General features: G+C 39.6%; 1 protein-coding gene across 1 annotated transcript in view; it reads left to right on the forward strand.

Annotated features, from left to right (window-relative positions):
* Positions 1 to 22,581, forward strand: part of LOC126367973 (uncharacterized) — a 24,983-nt gene extending 2,402 nt beyond the window's left edge. Inside the window, exons 2-6 of the mRNA XM_050011753.1 lie at positions 19,588 to 19,742; positions 20,518 to 20,749; positions 21,069 to 21,333; positions 21,631 to 21,827; positions 21,896 to 22,581. Coding sequence (XP_049867710.1) covers positions 19,588 to 19,742; positions 20,518 to 20,749; positions 21,069 to 21,333; positions 21,631 to 21,827; positions 21,896 to 22,161 — 1,115 coding nt within the window. The 3' untranslated portion in view covers positions 22,162 to 22,581. The remainder of the gene's footprint in view (positions 1 to 19,587; positions 19,743 to 20,517; positions 20,750 to 21,068; positions 21,334 to 21,630; positions 21,828 to 21,895) is intronic.
* The last annotated feature ends 1 nt before the right edge of the window (position 22,582 follows it).

The following is a 22,582-nucleotide window of genomic DNA, read 5'->3' on the forward strand; positions in this document are numbered from 1 at the left end:
ATGGTTTCAAAGTGTATCATATTAGTACTCGTGACCGTACTTACTAAATCTAATACTAAGTCTCACGACCAGTCTACTATTAGATCTACTTGACCACGTTACAGACGGCGATACGGCTCACCACCTATCACGTTGGTCTAACAGAAAGCTCGGTGAGATGGGTACTACCCCCCACATATGGCTATGACTACCTATGGCTATCCCATTGGGATATAGTGAGCTATGTATGCTATGTGTTATGGTGCAAATTAAGTGCTCACAGGCAACATGTCTGTTGGTTAAAATTTTATAAGAACTCGCAGCGCTCCCCTTTCGTCCAGCTTAATCAGTTAATGCTATCCAAGGTCAAAAGAAAAAGGTTCCTCAATTCTCTTCGGTCAAACGGGCTCTGTTTTTCACCAAGCTCCAACTTCCTAATTGCGATGCTGCGTACGATGCGTGTGCCATTGTTATAACGGTTGTACCAATGCCATCGTTACATGTACTGATGTTAATTCTATGTTAAGACAGGAATTGTAAAGACCCAGGGAAGGTACAGATCGTATCGTTGTTCAATTATATTTTTTTTATGATGTAGAGGATTTACGGTACTGATGAGTACATAATTACTCAATGTATTGTATCATAGAGGTACGGCACAACCACAACTTTCCGCTCATGAGCTTGGGGTTAACAAAAGTAGGTAAGTATCTATTTAGTCATTTTGATCTTCTGTCGTATGGGTTGTGAGGTGAATTACCAACCTCATCAACCCTGGTGTCAGGGTTATTATTGAGCCGCCAAAGGCCCTGACATGGCTCATGTAACGACTACTTACTTACATTAGTAAGTAGTAACCGGAACCAACGGTTTAATGTGCCTTCCGAAGCACCGATCATCTTGCTTTTTGGACAATCAGGTGATCAGCCTGTAATGTCCTAACCAAACTAGGGATCACAAAGTGATTTTTGTGTTATGTCGCCACCGGGATTCGAACTCGGGACCTCTGGATCGTGAGCCCAACGCTCAACGACTGGACCACGGAGGCCGTTAGTCATTTTGATATAAGATATATTTTGCGTTTGCGTAAGTAATAAAAAATATTTGAATAGTAAGTTCGTAAGTATAAAGTGGGCATCACGCACGATATGTATTTACAATCAGAATCCCGCGATAAATCACGGCGACATTTTATCTAAACATAAAAGAACCACAATTTCTCCGACTCTTTACAATTTTAGTTTAGTTAAATACTTGGAGGTTACGATTTATAATCCCACATCGTGATGCACGCAACCAAGTTGCATTCCAAGCGCAGGCATATTTGCATGACATGTCGTAAATGTCCAGTTGCCTGTAATCCACCAGCCTAGAGGCGGCCCTGGCTTATCTGTGTCACAGATCGCGCGGGATGGCAGCCCATCTGCACACACTATCTCCCCATCTTCTGTCTGCCTGGCCAAATTAACTGCACCGCAGAACAATAGCTACCTTCACAATATTACCACTATTCACGTCCGCTATCTGCCATCTATATTATCTTCTTTGTTTACATGATGGCGGACGATTCGATTTGGTCGTTACCGAATCTGGATCCGCAGTTGTCTTGTATCGTTGCCGAGTATCTGGGTCGTGGACAATGGAACACAGTCATGTCGAATCGGGACTTTGACGCTTTAAGTAAGTAGGTACCAACCAACTTATAGAATTTTGAACAACCGCAATAAAGTTCCGGCAAAGACAATGAGCTTATTCTGTAAAGGTAAAAGTTTACTTTTACGATATAACTGTATACATTGAAATCTTCAAATTAATAATAGTAAAGGTTAGAATACCTATAACAAAGGACAAACACGGCTATCATTTCTTTATAGGTACGTAGGGCGCTAAGTATAAAGTCGCAATTACCGAGCTATAATTTTCTACTTTATTATCTTAGGTCTTTGAAAACGTAAAAGATTAATAACATCATTAAAAATGCCATTTATGCGTAAGTAGGTTAGGCGTTAAAAATATTTTTATGTAAAAAAAACTGTGTTTTATGTGCTTCAACAACTTTGCGGTGTCGACCTGAAAGACGTGGAGCTATCGAGTACGTGTTTATAGCCACATACTGTCCACCGCATATTATTATGTTAAAATGCATTAAGTAGTCCTTAAGTGGCAAATATAGTGCTGGGAACTAATTAGATATTCCCATCAGTTGCACTTACCGTTTAGTTCGTTTTATCCACGAAGAAATTGCGGCGCGACTAATGTAATTGTTTACAGCCAATTTCGATAAATACTTAATTCATTTAACACTTTGATAAAAAATATTATATAACTATAGGTAACGCCTCCGTGGTCTAGTGGTTGAGCGTTACAGGCTGTTCACATGATTGGCCAAAAAGTAAGATGATCCGTGCTTCGAAAGGCACGTTTAGCCGTTGGTCCCGGTTACTATTTACTTAAGACGCAGTCGTTACATGAGTCATATCAGGGGCCTTTGGCGGCTCAATAATAACCCTGTCACCAGGGTTGATGAGGTTGGTAATCCACCTCACAGCCCACAGCACAGGCTAGAAAAAGAAGAAGATAGATGTATTCAATTTACAGATTCTATTAATTTTCTTGGGGAATATTCTGAGTACAAGGAGATTTAAAAGGCCATATCAAAGCAATTTATCTAAAAAAGCAATATTGCTATTTGAAATTTCTTGACATTGCGCACATACTTTGCTTTGCCCATTTGCCATGTAATTAGTTAAGAGACTTTTTGTAATTATTTCTTTTTATTTTGGTGCAATAAAGTGTATTTGTATTGTATTGTATTACTTTTATATGCGCATAAAATCAAATTGCAATATGGCTTGTTTAGAAGCATTATTTCTGTAGCCCAGTTGGTAGAACGCTTGCCTCACACTTTGAGGTCGCAGGTTCAAATCCAGCACAGACCTAAACCTATGATTGTCGAATTTTTCATTTTTCGAATACATATTTGGATCATAAATGATTATCACGTGCTCAGCGGTGAAGGACATCGTGAGGAAACCCACATTCCCGAGAAATGCATTTTCGGAGGTATGTGACGTAACCTGTATTGATTGGGCTGGTTTTCCCTTCGCGAGTTGGCAAAACCAGACCTGTCAAATCTTCAGTTTAGATAAAGACCTTGTGAAAAACGGAATAATGCCAGGGAGATGAGCAGCATTATATCTGTGGCCTTTTTAACCCCTCAAGCATCACCGAAGTACTAAGGGAATACTACAAGGGTGCACATAAGCGATCCCATTGACTCATCTATCTCTCACAAGTACAACTTCATCTACTTATATAAGTAGGCGCTTCAGGGATTACGAATACCTACTTATCTTTTCTTAACTACACGGAAGTAGTTATAATTCTATACCAAGTAGATGGGATGAAAAGGGAGCAAAGGCCTCAGTTGTGTTGTGGCCGAGGGCAACGGGCAATAATGGCGGAGACACGGTCAATCTGCAATATTACCCATGGCCGCATGATGGATCACCCACTGCGCTAAGAAGATTGTTGTAAAACTACCTGTGTTCATGCAAACATGACATACTTGAGACTTCGAGCGTCTTCTAACATAGTCATCATCTTCCTAGCGTTTTCCCGTTTCTCACAGTGTCCGCTTGCCTAACCTGAAGTTTTGACAGTCCGGCCTTCAGAGTAATAACAATTTTGTGTCAGAGTAGTAAATTAATATCTTGAACCAATACGTATTTTGTATCTATCTAGATCCAAGGGTTAGTGCTCAAAGGTTTATTTTGAATTTGATTTATAACTTTTATTATGACAGCTATACGGTTCGTATGAGACCCAAGTTGATTGGCTAATAAATATCTTTTCATGGTGACTTTATCAGGCCTGCAATTCCTAGTCAAACAAAGAATTACAGAGTCAGAGTGATTTAGAGGATAATTAACTATTTTTAACGAGTCGATAATGATTTAAGATGATATTACCATCGGGAATCAAACCCAGACCTCCAGTTCATGAGATCAACGTTCCACCCACTAGAACATGGGTGGCGAAAAATAAAATGATTTCGTGCTGCGGAAGGCACGCTAGGCTTGGTCCGGGGCCCGGGCTACTAGCCCAAACACCGCTAACAACCCGCAGTGGAGCAGCGTGGGTGGATAGATCTGATATCCTCCATCACACCCCCTCCGATTGCTTGAGGGGAGGCATGTGTCAGTGGATATTTATAGATGCCATTTATGTAGCATAATATGGTGGGTGACTTTATAATTTAAGTAATTCATATTTTGTTTCTAAACTGTACTTACTTAAATATTGAAATATAGAGTTCCCCTTAGATTAAGCTAAAGTAGACAGGCGATTTTATTCTATCTAACCAAAGCGACAGTATGCGGGACAAGTAACTTATTTTGCGGCGTGTAGTCATAACGCGCATGTCATTACAGCAGTGGAACAGTTCGCGGTTCGCATAATGCATGCGCTAACGGTAGCTGCGCGGCTTCCGAACCCGCGCCCGCGCAGGACGCGGCAGACTTGCGGTCTGGAGGTCACCTGTCAACATTACCATTGACATCTTGGACATGTTAAAGATTTCAATAAGTTTTTTTTTGTGAAAATCCTGCGGTTTTGTATTTGGGTAATGCTCGGGTGGTTTTAAGACTTCGTCTTAGGATTAAGGATTAACAGAGCAAAGATAAATATAATAAAGTGTTCCGTTCGGTTACGCTTTCATACACAGTTACACTGCGTATGTACACTATTGGACGCTTAACAATATGAAAACGTACTTAAAGCTCAATAGTTCAAATTCTATTATAAACGTTCAATGCCGTGCGCAATGGTCTATTATGTATGAGGCGATTTAATAGAGTCCCCAGACCACGTCGACCACACGTCTCGCCGTCTATTCTACGACAGTCACAGATCACCATCAACTATTTAATGAGTGAGATGTCAATGTCACGATACTTACATCTACTCTAGTCTCGACGACGACCGTAAAATAGGTCACGTGTGAAACTTTACTTTCACTAGACGAGTTCGACTGTTCACTTTAATTACGCTCTAAGAAGATGTAGGTTTAATTATCAAATAATTAGGTGTGCCTAATGGTAACAATTATGTTTTATCACCATATCATTCGGTGGAACTTGTTAGCGCCCGGTTAGCATATAAAAAGTTCTATAAAGAACAAATCATCACTTACAGAACACCTGTGCTTTGTGCTTGTCCTTATTTTTTGCGGGTGCATTTAGATGAGCAAAGAGGTTACCTATTGGCTGTTGCTTCGGGTACGATGATGGCGACAAAGGTCACTCTATAAAGTCATAATGCAATTCGAGATTCAAATCTATCGTTTCTAAAACAAATGAGCAGAACAATCTTCACTTTTAAAAAGAAATACTTTTTGCTCGAATGTTAAAATCCGAAAGGAGAGAGCATAGATGTATCGATGAGCGTAAACTAGCAATTTGCTTTTTCAGACAACTCACTTTGCAGATAATACAACAATGAAACTAATAATAAATAATGATACACCACCGGCGGCCTATCAATAGAGTTTAACCATTAGCGAGGTTTCAATGGGAAATATAATACGCGGACTGACCGCGGACGAGACGCAAGCAAACTATAGTGAGGTGTGCCCGGGGGCGATCCAGCCTCGCTGCGGAAAATATTTCCCGCACCTTTTTTGTTTCATAAAAATAAAAATTGCTTGAGTTACATTATTTATTTAAAATAATTATCCGTGCGCGAATTGTCGCCTATATCTACTAAGTAGGTATACAAAATCTGTCCAATAGTATTCAAGTTCCACTTTGAGTTTTGATTTATCTATGTGCCGATTTTCATCCCATAACTTGCAATATAATTCTCGAAAAAGCAATATGTATTGACCTCAGAAATATTTCTCTTGTAAATAGTTTGTTCGAAGAGCATGCTAAATCTTCGTAAATGGGATTTAGGGTACACGTACGAGATTGCGGCCTCGAGCTAGTAAGAAGTGCTGGCTCCGTACCTTTTCGAGGCGCTCAATTTACTTTGTATCGCCATCGGCCAGCAATCCAGACTGCATCAGTGTCAGTTGCACTGCACCGTAACTCAAAGTGCACCTATAACTTGTTAAATTATGCGAAAATCACTGGGACTCCGTAGTACCGTTGGACATAGGCAGGTCTAGGTACCTCGTTTCTAGGTGTCGTAATACGATAAGTGCCCACAGTAGCTCGCAGGCAAACTCCTGCGCTGACCTAGGGTCGCCGACCGAGCCTTCTAGGGAGAAACGGCTCGTTTTGCCCAAACTTGCGATTTGCGTACCGTTCAGAATTACCATTTAATATAATAATATTATGTGTATTTTGTGAAGAAGGTACGTTTTTAAGCGGATCATATGAAGATTACTCATTTTACCTTAAAAGCTTATTTGTTATTTTTCGAAAACGAGGTCAAAATGAGGTCAGAAGTCTGATTTCATGGAGCCGGAATTTCTTTCTGATACTTTCCAAACCCAAGATAGTGACGCTATGCAAAGCTAATTTGCCCAAGTATGGCAAACAAAAGTGTTATTCTTTTGACCTCAAACGGAACACCTATATCGATAAACCTGCACTCTGCAGTTATCGTCATCTTATGCCCAGCTTCGTGTGGCGGTGGCATATCGATGCGATCGATAACGGACCCCCGACCTTATTTGACTTTGCCAATTTCTTCTATGGTCCCTACCCACGCCAACGGCTTTCTGATCTAGCGGATTCGGATGTTGCTCCAGTATTCTATATTTGGATTAGCATTCGATCGCATTGACTCCATTTCTTAAAAGGCGTGAAAAATGTAAAGTAATGCAAATTTTGCTCATCCGCGGAAAGAAATATAGGATCATAGTAAGCAGCATTGCTTATATTGCGTGCGCGTTTCAATTTATTTACGCGAATTAATGTTATGGCTCACTAGAGTGGGCCCGGCCCGTGGCTACATACTGTGCGTTCGGAATACATTTATAATCAAACGCAAAGCAAACGTGACTAATTGCTATATTCTACATTAAAGCTGCGCACGAATTTAATCAATTTAAATAAAGTGTTCTATTATTCAGTGCACAGAGAAGTGTTAAGAACGTAGCTTTATATACCTACTTGTATTTACAAGAAAGAAAGGAAGTAGGTAGAATAAATACATACATACATACATAAACTCACGCCCGTAATCCCTAATGGGGTGGGCAGAGCCACAAGTAATCAAAGACAACTTGCAGCCACTGTTGATACGAAGTCCAAAGATGGATATGATGAACCTTATGGTGATAAGGGATCAGCCTATCGCCCATAACATTAGTCCATCATGAATAAATAAATAAATAAATAAATAGAATAAATAAATTTGTATCATACATAGGTGGCACACGTTGTTAAGGAGTGGAATTCTTTGAAGTTTTCTGTTTTTCCGCAGCAGCATTCTATAGCTTTATAATGAGGCTGATTATGATATTAGTAGACACCAGTTACACTTCTATAGCTAACGCAGTTAAATGATTTATAATGACCGCGATTCCTACAGACTTATTTATTTTAACACGTTCACTGTGTAACTAAAAATTAGATATCAACCGCTCACGTGCAATGTTATTTTTCTATAAACACATTGGAATTTATGTACACAGACACACTATGGCAAGAAAAATGTGCCCCACATATGGGACATGCATGCATGGGTTTCAAATTTATTGCCTCATATGTGGTTCATGCACAGTGAACGTGTTAAGTTATAAGTATCTTTCATTTTCTTATCCGCCAAAAAGGAAAGGGACGGGTAATCGACAGGCATAAAATTTATGGAATACAGGTAAATTTTAGAAAGAAAAAAAAAGCTCTCCCAAAACTTAAAATTAAATTAGATGATGTGTATTGGCATCGGCACCATTAGGTACCTGGTACCTGTATTATATTTAATTTTATAATAAATCTTTAGTTGCCGGTAAACGGTCACTTAGTGTAAGATTGGATAGCTGGACGCTGGTTGCATAACCAGCGGTTACCAGAACTGTTACAGCATTTTATAAGCAACCGTTTATCCGTTATAACCATTCGAATCTCCCGGTAACATTTTATGAACTTTACAGTTGTAATAAAACTATATGAAACGATATCGTGCGAAAACTACGGTTTCCTGATAAAGTGTAATTTAAGGTAAGTTGGCTGTTTAGAAGCTAGTAAGGAGATCGTGCCTTTAACCTTATCTCCCACATATGCCGGAAAAGCCTAAGTTGTTGGAAAACAAACCTACCTTCAGGCATTTTCTATTTGTATTTGAGAGAGTATAGTGACACTTTAGCCATAGAGGCGGCCAATAAGCTGACCCCGCTGGCGTGGTCGACGATTTCTAGTATTTTTATCGCTATCGATCCACTAGGGTCGATTAATTCTTTCAAATATTATCCTCTCAGACGATGCCCTGAGCATAGGTTCGCGCCCAACTGGGCACCCTCAGGCCTGTTGTCTTAAATGTACCGAGTGAGGGTCCTCAGAGTAGTTAATGCCATCTGCGGCAAACCTACAAGAAGTCACGTCAAAAAAAAGTGTAGTGACATGTGACCAACACAATTACATTTATGTACTTAGGTAAAGGTATAACGGTTCCATATATTTTCTATTTTGCTCTAACAAGGTGCTAATGACAACAGGATAGACATATTGAGTACAGTCCAGTGCGAAAGAGATGTACCGAGAAAATGTACTAACCTGACAGCTTTTATCCGTAGCACGCTAGAACGCAAATAGTATAGACGATTTCTACATGCTAGGAATAAGCAGCACGCAGCATATTTGTTTTTTATTCTGTCTGTCACAACAAATATGGTTAACAGTTTAGTGGCCGTTTATAAGTGTGGCGTTATTAGACATTAACATGAAATATCTTTAATGAAAGCAGTTAATGTCTTCTTAAATATTATCTTTAGATAGAGATCAATGTCTCAATAAAATCATGTCTGATATTATTTTTTAGTATTGTGTAAAATATCTAGGAAAAATGTATGTTGATATTTTAATAAAACAATTAAGGAAAATTTCTTCGACCTTAAGAAAAGTACGTACACAAAGTGCTTTTACACTAATCGATGACGATTTCAATGATGCCAACATAAATAATATCATAGAGCTTAAAGCGGGTGGTCAAATATTGTCACAGTTAGCGAGTGCCGCCTATAAAACGTAAGATAAAAAGTAGCTTCAAAGTAAACTTCACATAAAAGACCCAATGAGCAAGTTTCAGGTCAACGTGAATAGTCTCGCGATATTACCACTTAAATAAAACCTACTTTTAATCCAATTACAGCCCGTAATTGTAACCAGAATTACCCTGCTATTCATTCGATTCAGGTGCCCCTTCAAAATGCGTTTTATATCATGCTCGTTCAAAATTGGAATTCAAAATACTAAGTATTTGATATTAAATACCTAGTTTTTACCAAGTGGGGCGTGGTGGAGTTAGATTCTGAAGTATCAAATGTACTTAAGTACTTAAAAAATGTACTTTCAGAGGTTGCTAGGGCGTCTTTTTTTATATAGGTAGTAGAACTCTGAATATGGGTCATTTCTAAATGTTTTGCTCCAGTAGTTTTTAGTCTCTAAAGCGTCAAAGTAGAATTGTTTAGGAACGTTGTTTAATCTAAATATCAGCTAGTAGAACAAACGCGCGACAAAGTTTTGGAACGGGCCGTGCTTTGTTCCCGCTTGTAGTAGATAGCGTCTTTTGTTCTGCGCGCACGTCACTGACAGTGGGTCAAACTTCTAATTGAATACGGCAAAAACGGAGATTATAGACGCACGGCTCACAATTCACTGAATTTACATCGTTTCGTTGTCTACGCGTGCAAACGTTCGCATACCAGCGCCGGCGCCGTATTTTACGCTCCATTTTCGAGAGCGATCAAACGACACGTTGAACTTGCGTGCTGCAATGCCATAACATGCTGAATTGGGGCTAGATTAGTTCCCAGGTCAATGTGGTCTATGGAAACACCTGCATCTAGTTTTTGAAAGATATGACTAGACTAGCTAGGTAGCTAGCTACTCGATACCTATAACTATACTGCAGAAGAATTTATGTAAAACTGCGTATTACAGTTACAAAACTATAATGCTTTCGTTTTAAAAACAGACCTTTTTGCCAGAATATCCAAATGGGTATCCCTGGGTATTCTAATGAGTATTCGGTATCCCCATCCGCGACTGTGGTTCGTCGTCCACCTCACAACACAACTATTATAGCTAGGTGCGTACTGGATTTTTGATTGAATATTTTTAGATATTGGTCAGAAATCCATGTTTGCGGTCAATTATATGCATTATAGGAAAATTTTGTTGTTTTTTACTACACTACACGTGTTGATTTATCACAGTGTTTCAGATTGACCTCACGTTTTCCGGACAGCGGGTGGCGGAAGAAAGAAAATTTTTGTTTCTTTTGAAATTTAATAAACGTTCAATAGTTTCACAACTTTCTTTGAGCTATACCAAATTTCGTACGAAATCGTTTAGTTCAGATATTACGTCATTTCTACTTTTATAATTCGGTATTTAGCTACTTTTACTTTTTACTAAGCAGACAGTTGGTTGAACTAAACAATTGAATGCTTTTAAGTAAGTTTTTTTTTAACGCGCTCGGTCTACGATTGTTGAAGTAAAGCAACTTTCGCAAAGGCCGGTCATAGGATGGGTGACCACAAAAAAATTTTTTTTCATCTCGAGCTCCTCCGTGCTTCGGAAGGCATGTTAAACGTTGGTCCCGGCTGCATTAGCAGTCGTTAATAACCATCAATCCGCACTGGGCCCGCGTGATAGTTTAAGGCCCGTTCTTCCTATCCATCCATAGGAAAGGCCCGTGCCCCAGCAGTGGGGACGTTAATGGGCTGATGATGATGAAGTAAGTATTTTAAGATTTTCACCGTAAGTAGGCAGTTATAGTTTTCCTCCTAAAGAAACGTCGTAATACATGCCGTAAGACCTAGGTAAACTATCGAATAGGTAGACTGCTTGGAAGGTCTCGACTGGACAGTCCTCTAGCATTACGGGTTGACAACAGAATTGTTTGTTGGAACGTAGTCGATAGAATTTGAGGTCGAAAAGACGTAAGTACTGGCTTACGGTAGTTGTTGCTGGATGAAACACTTTCCAGGCGGTACAATTCTTATATTTTCTTTTAAATTTCTGAGTTACATTTATACAAGGGGAACGTAACCGATAGGGAGATGTAACCCATAAAAATATTCAGTTCGGTGCTAGCCGCACGGTGCCGTGGTCACTCTGTTTAAAAACATTACATTCACGTTATTCAAATTCACTGAACGCCTACCAGCAGGGCTAACATGCTTATTTTTTGACGTGACTTATTGTAGATTTACCGCAGGTGGCATTAACTACTTGGCCGGACAAATGGGGGGCGCTGAAGGCTCTCACCCGGTGGCTAACATGCGCAACATGATAAAATTATCGATCGATTCAATAAATTTTGTCGAAAGTTTGTTTTTGTCCCTAACATGCGTGCCACGTGATTTTGTTCGTATTTTGACAGAACGACATGACTTATTTGGGTTCACATTTTGACAAAATGACATAATTATATCGTCAGAATCGATAAAATGTCCGTGACAAAATTTTATCAAGTTGCGTATGTTAGTCCTACAGAAAGAAGAGGTAACATCGTTACAGTACTTACTCCCGGATTTGCCGGAAGTTGTGGCTTCGAAGGAGCAAAAATACGTTAAAATTCAGAACGCTTGAGCAAAAGTAAGTATTTTGCTTACTTGGGTCTCTAACGTTGGTATTAATAAACTAATCTCAGTTTTAAGACTGCCCTCAAGATCACGTCAATGTGACAGTTCTTATATAAAAACAGGGACTTGAGCAAAATCTTGAGGGCAGTCTCAGCTGAGATTAGTGTATTAATACTACCCTAAGCGTGGATGTGCACTACCATTGACCTAGCCATCAACATGCCTAGATGGATTATAAAGATTTCAACTTCACTTTACGAGTAGTCAACGACTACAGGTGTGTTAGTGCCATCTGATTCAGTCTATACGAGTTTATTCGAGTTAGTACTCCAAGACTACGAATAACTCGACTATACAGGGTGTTAGTGACAACGTAACAAAAATTTTGAGTTGAAATCAAGTGGTTTTGTCTGAAGCAAAAGTATGTAACTGTAAATAATAAAAAAAAATCACTAAAATTTTCATGAATTTTCCGACACGAAACTCCACTTGATATCAACTCAGAATAATGGTCTGAATCATCCCCCCAAGTATTTGTTACGTTATCACTAACATACCTACATATGCACTTGAATGGCTACTTGTATGTACTTTTAGGTGGGTGTAAGTGACATCGTAACGAATACTGAGGAGGATGATTCAATTAGTATCGAGTGGAATTTTTCATCGCAAAAGTATAGAATTGAAAGTAATTTAACAACACAAAAACAGCCATGAATTTTGCGACGAAAAAATCCACGTGATATTAACTCAGAATCATGGTCTGAATCATCCCCTCAGTATTCGTTACGATGTCACTAACATCCTGTATAGTTGGAGTCATTTTGGTGCCATCTGGTTCGTAGTATTCGAGTTAGTAGTCGCATAAACTGCGACACTATGGCATCAGATGGCCCCAAAACGACAGGAAGAGCGAGGCGTGAACACCATATTGTTCACTCCGTCTCGCACCACTCGTTCAGCACAATACAACACCAGAATATTCTTCATCAATTATTTAACGAATGGAAACCATTGTCGTGTTCTAAAGAAAATAACTTTTAAAAGTGTCTATTAAAAACAATATCTGGAAAGGGGAAAGTACATTTTTACCGCGGAAGTAATAGGTCTAATATGTACTTACTTATATGTAAAATAAATGTTTATACTCTCCAAGAAAAATAAATCATGGAACATCCCTAATACTGAACAGAAAGGAAAGTGTTAAAATTAAACTGTAGCGTCTTAAAAACGAAGCATGAGCATTCTTCTTCTTATCGTGTGAGTTGTGAGGTGGAATACCTGCCTCTCCCTGATTGAGCCGCCAAAGGCCCCCGATATGGCTCATGTAACGATTACTCACTTACATCAGTAAATAGTAAACGGGACCAACGGCTTAACGTGCCTTCTGAAGCACGGATCATCTTACTTTCGGACAATCAGGTGATCAGCCTGTAATGTCCCAACCAAACTAGGGATCACAAAGCATGAGCAATAAAGCAAGCATAAGCATTAAAACGTACATCAAAACTAACACTCACTATCTCGTAATGGTCACAAATCCTACAAATATTACAATCACGAAAGTTTGTGAAGATGGATTTATATTTGTTACTCTATCACGCAAAAACTGAAACTTAACGGAAATATACATCAGAACAACACACAGACTATAATAATGTATAAAGATACATACGCAGACGAAGTCTAGGGCGGCCGCTACCAATAGTATTATTTAACAAATACTAAATCGTGTCCTATGTAGGTATGTGATCTATCTCAGGGGGGTTAAAAGGCCACATCGAAGCAATTCATCTAAAAAAGCAATATTGCAATTTGACATTTGCGCATATAAAAGGAAGTGCGCAATGCAAACAAATGTCAAATAGCAATATTGCTCTTTTTGATGAATTGCTTCGATGTGGGCCTTTTAACCCCCCTGAGATAGATCACATACCTACATAGGACTTCGGAGTATTGACCTTCGGTGACAGTGACATTGAAATTACGTACTGATGGGAGTATCCGATAATTTAATTTTGTACAACATAAACAGCCTATATTATAATATATATACATATATGTTGGGGCATATATATATATATATATATATATATATATATATATATATATAGATCCGTAGTGGGCTACGGGTAAGAATTTGTGTAAGTATAGTTTATTCGTATCATTTAGGCTCAGCGGCTAAAGTTCCTTGGCAACGAGCATATTTGATTTTAATTGTTATTCTCACTAACACACGACACACTTGTCATTAAACGAAGAATGTGGTACGTAGCATAGGTACTCCAGTTCACCGCGTTGCTCTACTGCTTGGGAGTGATAGCGTCTTTGATTAACTTGGTTGACAGACCTTTGAAGTCCACTTCAAGTCAACTTCAAGTTTTTATCGTAAGCCACATCGGCCTCTGTGGTCCAGTGGTTTGAGCGTTGGGCCCACGATCCGGAGGTCCCGGGTTCAAATCCCGGTGGGGACACATCACGAAATCACTTTGTGATCCCTAGTTTGGTTATATGATATTAGAGGCTGATCACCTGATTGTCCGAAAGGAAAATGATCCGTGCCTCGAAAGGCACGTTAAACCGTTGGTCCCGGTTACTACTTACTGATGTAAGTGAGTAATCGTTACATGAGCCATGTCAGGGGCCTTTGTATCTATGATAAATAAATAAAAAAAATAATAAAAAAATAGTAACCCTGACACCAGGGTTGATGGGGTTGGTAATCCACCTCACTACCCACACGATAGAAGAATATCGTGAGCAACAACAATGTTTTACACGCCATAAGACAAATTTTGGTAAGTATCCACACATATCGTAGTATCAATGTATGGGAGGTATGTCGGGACAGGTTTTGTTTTAATGTAGGTTAACTAATGATTTGGCATACATACATAATGAACATCGATTTAACAACATACTATTGTATTGTTTCGCGACAGCACTAGCGGTTAACGCTAACTCAATATATATTCTTTATTTAAATTCTATGATGGCAAGTTGAGGAGCTCCGTGGCGCAGCGGTTAACGCGCTCGGTGTGCGATTGTTGAAGTTAAGCAACTTGTGCAAAGGCCGGTCATAGGATTGGTGACCACAAAAGTTTTCATCTCGAGCTCCTCCGTGCTTCGGAAGGCGCGTTAAGCCGTTGGTCCCGGCTGCATTAGCAGTCGTTAATAACCAACAATCCGCACTGGGCCCGCGTGATGGTTTAAGGCCCGATCTCCCTATCCATCTATAGGGAAGGCCCGTGCCCCAGCAGTGGTGACGTTAATGGGCTGATGATGATGATACAAGCTGGTCAAAACTATTATTTATTCGTAGGTCAAAACAAAATAGAAGTTTAAAAGAAAGAAGGAAGATTTTCAAAATGTAACATCAGTATCATTAAAATATTCACTAGTGCTGTAGTAACATTTATTAATTAGAAGTTCTTTTAATTTTTTATTAAAGATTGTGTCACCTTTTTCGTCTTTTATATATATTTGGCAGTTTATTATAAATTTTGATGGACATCACATATGTGAATATGTGATTAGTCGTATTTATGTGACAGCTAATGGTGGTAGCAAAGTTAAAGAGTAAGTTAGTGTTAGATACGATGTAGACACTAATATCAGGTTCTAGTTCATCGCTATATGTAGGTACAGGTTATGTAGGTTATGAATATGGTAATCGTTTTAGAAACCACATGATTCTTTTCCTGATCAGACCACTACACAGTGGTAGCCAGAAGGCTGCAAGTTGATCTGAGGGCTAGAAAAACCACATTGAAGCAATGCATCTAAAATAGCAATATTGCTATTTGACATTGCGCACTTATTTCCATATGCGCAAACGTTAAATTTTGCCTTTTAACCCTCCCTGATAATCTATGGCTCTTCTACCCCGGGATTGCGAGCATGACTGACTATCTATGTTAAAAGTGATGAGTACATTTGTCGATAATGACAAAGCGGGCTTTGTTTTAATGCACGATAGCGAATGTTTCCAAGTATGACAGCTGGGTTGTACGTAGCTGTCAACAATAGTTGTCACGGTCCAGTCGGCAGGTCAGCCCGCATCCGTCACTGCTACTGCGGTCATGCCTCGCAGTTTGTTGGAACTCGTACACCGGCGTATCACTTGATTGTTATGAACATGTATGTAATGTGAATAAATCTATACATACTGTAATATCGATGAATAAGCGGGCATGGGTTTCGGCAGATGGCCACCCACTAACCATAAAAGTAGAAGCAAATGAGTACGAAATAAAAATAAGTAAGTACTTAGTAGGTTTTATTTGAATTTATTCGTCAGAAAACTTTAAAAGCACATAAATATTGATCTATTATAAATTATTATTGTGAATAGGTAATACAGAAGAAGTATAAATAGGTATTTAAACTTTTTAAATCCTTAAGGTGCATTTCAGGGATTTAGGCAGATATAAGAGCACGTGTATTTCCCATTGGGTACTGAGACTACGGTATTCTACTTCCTGCGATGCTCAGCTGTTTTTAAATCACTCCTAGCTTGAATCTGGATGGATCTGGATCACGTCATGTTATTCTTTACCTATACATAACAGCCTTCGTGGTGTAGTGGTTAGAGCGTCGGGCTCACGATCTGGAGGTCCGGGTTCGATTCCCGATGGGGACATTGTCGAAATCACTTTGTGAGACTGTCCTTTGTTTGGTAAGGACATTGCAGGCTTGAATCACCTGATTGTCCGAAAAAGTAAAATGATTCCGTGCTTCGGAAGGCACGTAAAGTTGTTGGTCCCGGCGGGCTACTAGCCCAAACACCTCCACCAACCCGCAGTGGAGCAGCGTGGTGGAGTATGCTCCATACCCCCTCCGGTTGATTGAGGGGAGGCCTGTGCCCAGCAGTGGGACGTGTATAGGCTGTTTATGTATGTTCATATACATAATTATATTTTATTGTTCGGAACATGCACCTTCCAAACAACAACCGGAGTGGGTAGTCATAATTGACCACTAGAGGGGTTAAAGAAATTCATCCAGTGTGTATGAATGAAAATGTGTAAATTTTAAATCATGTTAATTTCTTGTTCTTGTGTAGCCCTTTTATAGTAAAACATATATATTTCAATTAGTAGAGGAGCTAAATATACGGTTGATCTTTGGGCCTCGGGCATGCAGATGTCCCTATTTCTTCATTTGTGCGCATGTTTGCAAAATCACACGCAAATCCAGTAGGTCAAAAGTTCACATACAAACATGTGTCGCTGTCGCTAAATTGTGCCCCAGTATGGAGGAGATATAATGGAAATGTGTAGGTTGTTTGTTTTTAAAATGTAGGTACACCTACTATGTACCTATGTTGGTACATGTGAGTAGTTTTCTGAATAATTATGTTACAATGGAAATATAAAGTCCCTTCCGTGTACAAAATCCTTTTGAAGCGGATGCAATTATTTTAATCATGTTCTAAATTAATTCGTGAATAAATTGATTGCTGCTGTTACATGTTTCGTTGTATATTCAGACGAGTAGACGATTCAGTTAGAAGATTGGATCCGCAAATATCAATTACGTGGGTCTTCGAGTAAGTATACTCTACAATACGAAGTAGTAAAGAATGTTCTTCAACGGAAATTGTAATTTAACACCTTATACAGAGTAAAGTGTAGCGGTACCAAACAGTATGTTACCACTGCATCGTTTCCTCTGTGGCATCGCGAGGTCACATCCGTTTTAAAATTTTAATGTAAGTACCGTCCGCCAAAAATGTTAATGAGACTGCATTAAGCGAGGCCTAAACTGTACTACTTTGACCTCATATTAAAGTTTTTCTTTAATGCAACCATGTGAGCATGTCGGATTCGCCGAGCGGAACACTGGAGACATTATGATGGTCTAAAACCGCGGATAACGATGCATTACTGTGGGAAATATTTGACAATAGCTCAGGAATTTGACCAGCTAATTGCAATTAAAATTCTTTTGGCTTTAAATATTTCTTTGCGTTAATAATTTAATAATGAAAACAGGGGTAATATAAAACAAGTACCCATAAGTCTACGGATCGAGATTGACGTTCCTGTACAAGAAGTATTTCATTAGCAAGGAGATACAGGCTAGTCTTGGCTGTTAATTATGTTGGATGAATGTTTATTCGAGTACAATGGTGACGGGTTGTCGCGGTGATGTTCGATAGCGGCGGCACCGTTCTACTGACTACCGACCTTTATCAGGCTTCGAGGCAGCCTCGGGGTCTCGTGTCCCGCACTCCCGCTCGTTACCTCTGTCTCGAGCACCCCGCCTCACTTACCCGTTATTTAAACCCAACATTCCTACACTATAGATAAAGTATCAACCCATGCCTACACTTATGAAGATAGAAAACGTGAATACTTCACTGAAGTACACGTTAATGGGAAGTCGAACAAATTGTTACAAGCCCTTTTCGAACAAAAGATGTTACAATATAACAGGGATAAACAGAGTAACAAGAGCGAGCGATCTCGATAAAAGCACTAAAACCTCCCATTCAACGGCAATTGAACCAAACAAGATTTGCCAAATGGCGATACAAAAAACAAAACAACTTTCGGACTTCGAAAATTGGTACAAAAGTGCGATGTCATCCACGTTGTCGTTGTCCGAGATGATCCACTTTTACAACCTCGTTGTATCGTACAAATACAATAATTTGTGGAATAAAAGTAAAAATATGGTGATATGAAATGAATACCGGATCGCAAGAGAAATTATATACTTACCGACCATGATGAATCGTCATGTAACGTCTTTATAAGCCACGTTCACGACAAGAAAGCTATAAAATTAAATGGGTTGTAATAGAACATTGTGTTGTGCCACATAGATAAATTTCTCATTACCCGTCAGGTGGTAGGTGGCAGGGCTGCGCCGGCGATTCGCCCGCGGGGATCTATTGGCGCGTGCGCTGCCTTTCTCATATCAAATTGCTGCCTCTCCTATAGAATAATTATTGTACTAATATTTAACTTCCTTTTGTCGGAACTGCTCGCTTGCGTAGTATGCACAAAAAGTACCTACAAACTTTTTACTCGTTGCCTCCATCCAACATCTTAAATAATGTAAGTTTCATTTTACTTTTATTAGTAGGTAGGTACGTGAGCTTCAATATCTACTTGAAGCATATTACGAATAATGGACCATTCATTATAAATTCAAAAAGTAAAAGTTGTAGAAGTAGGTACCAACTACTTATATCTGCAAAAAACTAAACAAAAAACTGTCGATAATCGTAAATCATGACAGTAGGTGTAATTAATGATTGTCATCCAATACCTACTCTCTCCGGTGACAAGCGGTCAGCTGGAGGTGTGGTTAGGCTACGGCCGGCGTACGATCACCATAAACCAGTTCCACTAGACCTGCGATATCGCCTACATTTTGCAATTTGTGAGCTTATCCGTTTCAGGGAAGTGGGGCACGGGAGCTCCCATTACAGCGGTTGTATTAGTTATTAGAAGACAACGGCCCAGTGAGCAAGTCATTGGGTTAATGGTACGAGCGGATGGTTGTATTGCCTACGCATCCAAGCGGATCAACTCGGGAAAATAATTATAGCCGGCGCCGCGAGAGCAAAAAGTCAAGTGCAATAAACAAGCCAAGATTATGAAACGTGGAGTGTTCAACCGCGTCCTGGGAATTTACGCCTTGGCGAATGCGGGAGCGACCAGCCAAGCATCTCACTTGACCTTTAGCAATTTATTATTAAAGTTTTCTATCCGATGCGTTGTTAAGTTTATTGCTTCATTACCGTGCCGTGGTACAATACGGGTTTGGGCCGTAAGGGGTTGGCTGCTTGGAGCGCTGTGTCTAATAGAATTTATGCAATGTATATTCAATTACAGAAGTGTTACACCTGATCGGCGAGCCAGACTTCCGAGACGTGCGTCTTCGCTGGGAGTATGGGCTGGCGGACGACGAGGCTCGGCCTAAACTGCTGGCATTCCAAGTACACTACTGCGAACTTCAGGCTTGGGGACAGTATCGGTGTCGGACTAAGGTGAATATATGTCATTAATTAGTTTTGCTGTGTTATTTTGCTGTAAATTTCCCTAAAATGAATAAATAAATAAATATAAACATGGTTCTAATCTAGAGCAGTGAGCAAAAGGAGCTTAGGCTCCAATGCAAAATGCAAAAGGCTATACGAACTAAGTACAAAACGAAAAAGGAACAAAAATAGAATTTTACGCACGAAAAACATCAGCACGTTACCTTCTCATGAAAATTTTGACGGAAGAAAATCTAATAAAAGTTTGCAGTTGCATTGCGGTCACAGCTCTTGCCTTTTTCTAATTATGTTTATGATATAAGCGGTAATGAGTTAGCACCACGGCACCAACGGGAGATAATGGCACGAGACAAGCGTGACTGCGCTGACAGTTCCGCAGGCGTCAGGGAACAGCCGTGCTAACTATGCTCATTATTGTCGAGTTCCATAGAGTTATTACGAGGTGGTGGTACCTATCTACATTGTGATGTTACGCGTTGTTGTGCTGTTGGAATTATTTGCGAAATTGTGACGTAATTATGTTTTTTCTAGGATTTATAGTAGTGCTATGAAATGAGTTTTCAAATACCTGACTTGTCCCCGGACAATAAAATTACGTAATAAAACTTTGAGAAGGCGAACGTCGTGTCTTATAAAGAAATCAAAGAATTGGCCTGTGGTAGCCTAGAACGGAGAATGCTACGTCAACAAGAGCGTGGCTCTTAATGATGATGAAACTTTAACAATTACTTTATTAGTCAATACGGGAATTTTATGTTTGCAGGCAATAGACAATTTGGAGGAAGAGAAAACGCCGAGAGCACAAAGCACGGATGCCTCAACTACGACTATGGCGCCAGGTGCTCGAAGAGGGCGTGTGTATAGCACGAGAATCACAGGGCTACGAATGGCGACCACTTATTCCTTCGAGGTCCGCCCCGTGCGGCGAGACGCGCGTGACCTCGCCGACCCGCAGTCCATCGGCTCCAAGATAATCATCGTGCCCACCAAAGGATGTAAGTATTCAATGAACTTTACATGATAATATAAAAGAAGAAAGTGTTTTACGACCACACGATGATGTCATAATTGATTTCCGGTGAATTATCCATTGCCTTAACTACTTTTCGAGCAATGTTTTTATTATTACAAGTCAATCTTGTCGTTTACTTTTACGGCGCGTTTATGCTCTAACTAAAGCACTTGCTTTATACATTTAATTGTAATTCCCGTTGTACTCCATTAGTTTAAAGACTGCGGAAATCCAGATGTTTCTTTTACGCAGGACCTTAGAGGAAACGTAAACATAATGCAGCGGTTTTATGTCTCAATCAGTTTCAGCCCGTGCGACTCAATGTCTGCCACATGCGAGCGAGGTCGAAGTGTCCACCGGTCCTTACTTCGGTGGGAGGATAGCCGTAGAAGCAGCCGACGGCGGCCCAGAGCGGTGTTCTCTCCAAGGCAACCCGAACAGCGCTCAAGATGCGTACATCCTCCGCATACACCACGACGAGTGTGGCTCCGAAGTCAATGACACCACAGTCGCAACCTACGTTATCGTTCAGGAAAATCTGCCCATACTGACTCACAGCACTAGGCGGTAACTATTCATTTCTATATTTCCTATCTATACCAAAACTTTATTATAAATCAAATTAGCACTTAGAATTTAATGATGTATTACTATGTTCTCAAGAGTTTTCTCGAAATATTAAAGTAAAATAGCTTTTCTGTAATTTGCAGTGATAAGTATTCAGGCACGCTAAATGAAATTTCTTCTCTGATTCTATTTTATTTTATTTATTAAGTTATTTGAATGAATGTTTTATTATGTAAATTATGGATCATTGTTATCTGAAATAAAGAAATTTTAATTTTAATTTTTAATTTTTACTAGATTTCTGGTCCTCTGCACATATAAACCGGAGACGTTGACGGTGAGGGCTGGTATAAACCTGCCTAAAGCGAATCCTGGCGACGTCTTACAACAAACCAAACCCAGCTTCGGATCCGTGGAACCTTACGACCAAGACATGGACTATAATGAGCTGCAGCCGGCTCGTCTGGAGGCGAGGAAGGAAGAGACTGAACAAAGTTTGTATGGCTTACTCATTTATGTTCACATCTTTTGATGATTTTACTAAAGACGGCTTTTATTACAGGTATAGTGGGAGAAGTGTCGTTGGTAATGTTCCTGGTTGTAGCAGCGTTTGGCGGAATCGCTCTACTGATATGGAAGATGGTCCCGCAAGCCGACAGAGACAACATATCCATTTCAACCGTGTCGTCTCTCCGCAGCGGAATCTTCGGTCGACGAAACAGGGACAGATTCTCAGATCAAAGTTCCATTTATTCAATAAGCCTATCAGAAAAGGATGAAGGGTTCGTCAAAAAACCAAACGAAGGAGACAACACTTCGGAAGCGTGAAATACAAGAAAGGAACATTGATTGTTGTATTTGTATTTAAGTGCACATTGTCACGCGTTATATTAACCAAGTTGTTTTTCTCAGACGTGATAATAATGTAAGGCGCACGATTATTGAAACTGTAGATACCTAGGTTAACGTTTCTTAGACTGCATGTATTGAAATTACAAAAAGGAACTTAACACTTGCAATTGGAACTAAAGAAAAATATTGATTTGAATAGTTCAATTAGAAGTGTGGCCAGTACATTATATTTCCAAGTGCAAGCTCTATGCCAGGGAACTTTTAGGAGAGATGGACGCTAAGATTGCCATACAAAATGAATATTGTCCATAACACGTATGCAGCTAGCTAGATGCCTTTTTAGTTCATAAGATATAATAATAATTTAGATGTAATAACGAGTGTGATTAAATAAAAC

Source organism: Pectinophora gossypiella, chromosome 1, assembly GCF_024362695.1.
Source record: "Pectinophora gossypiella chromosome 1, ilPecGoss1.1, whole genome shotgun sequence".
Lineage (NCBI taxonomy): Eukaryota > Metazoa > Arthropoda > Insecta > Lepidoptera > Gelechiidae > Pectinophora > Pectinophora gossypiella.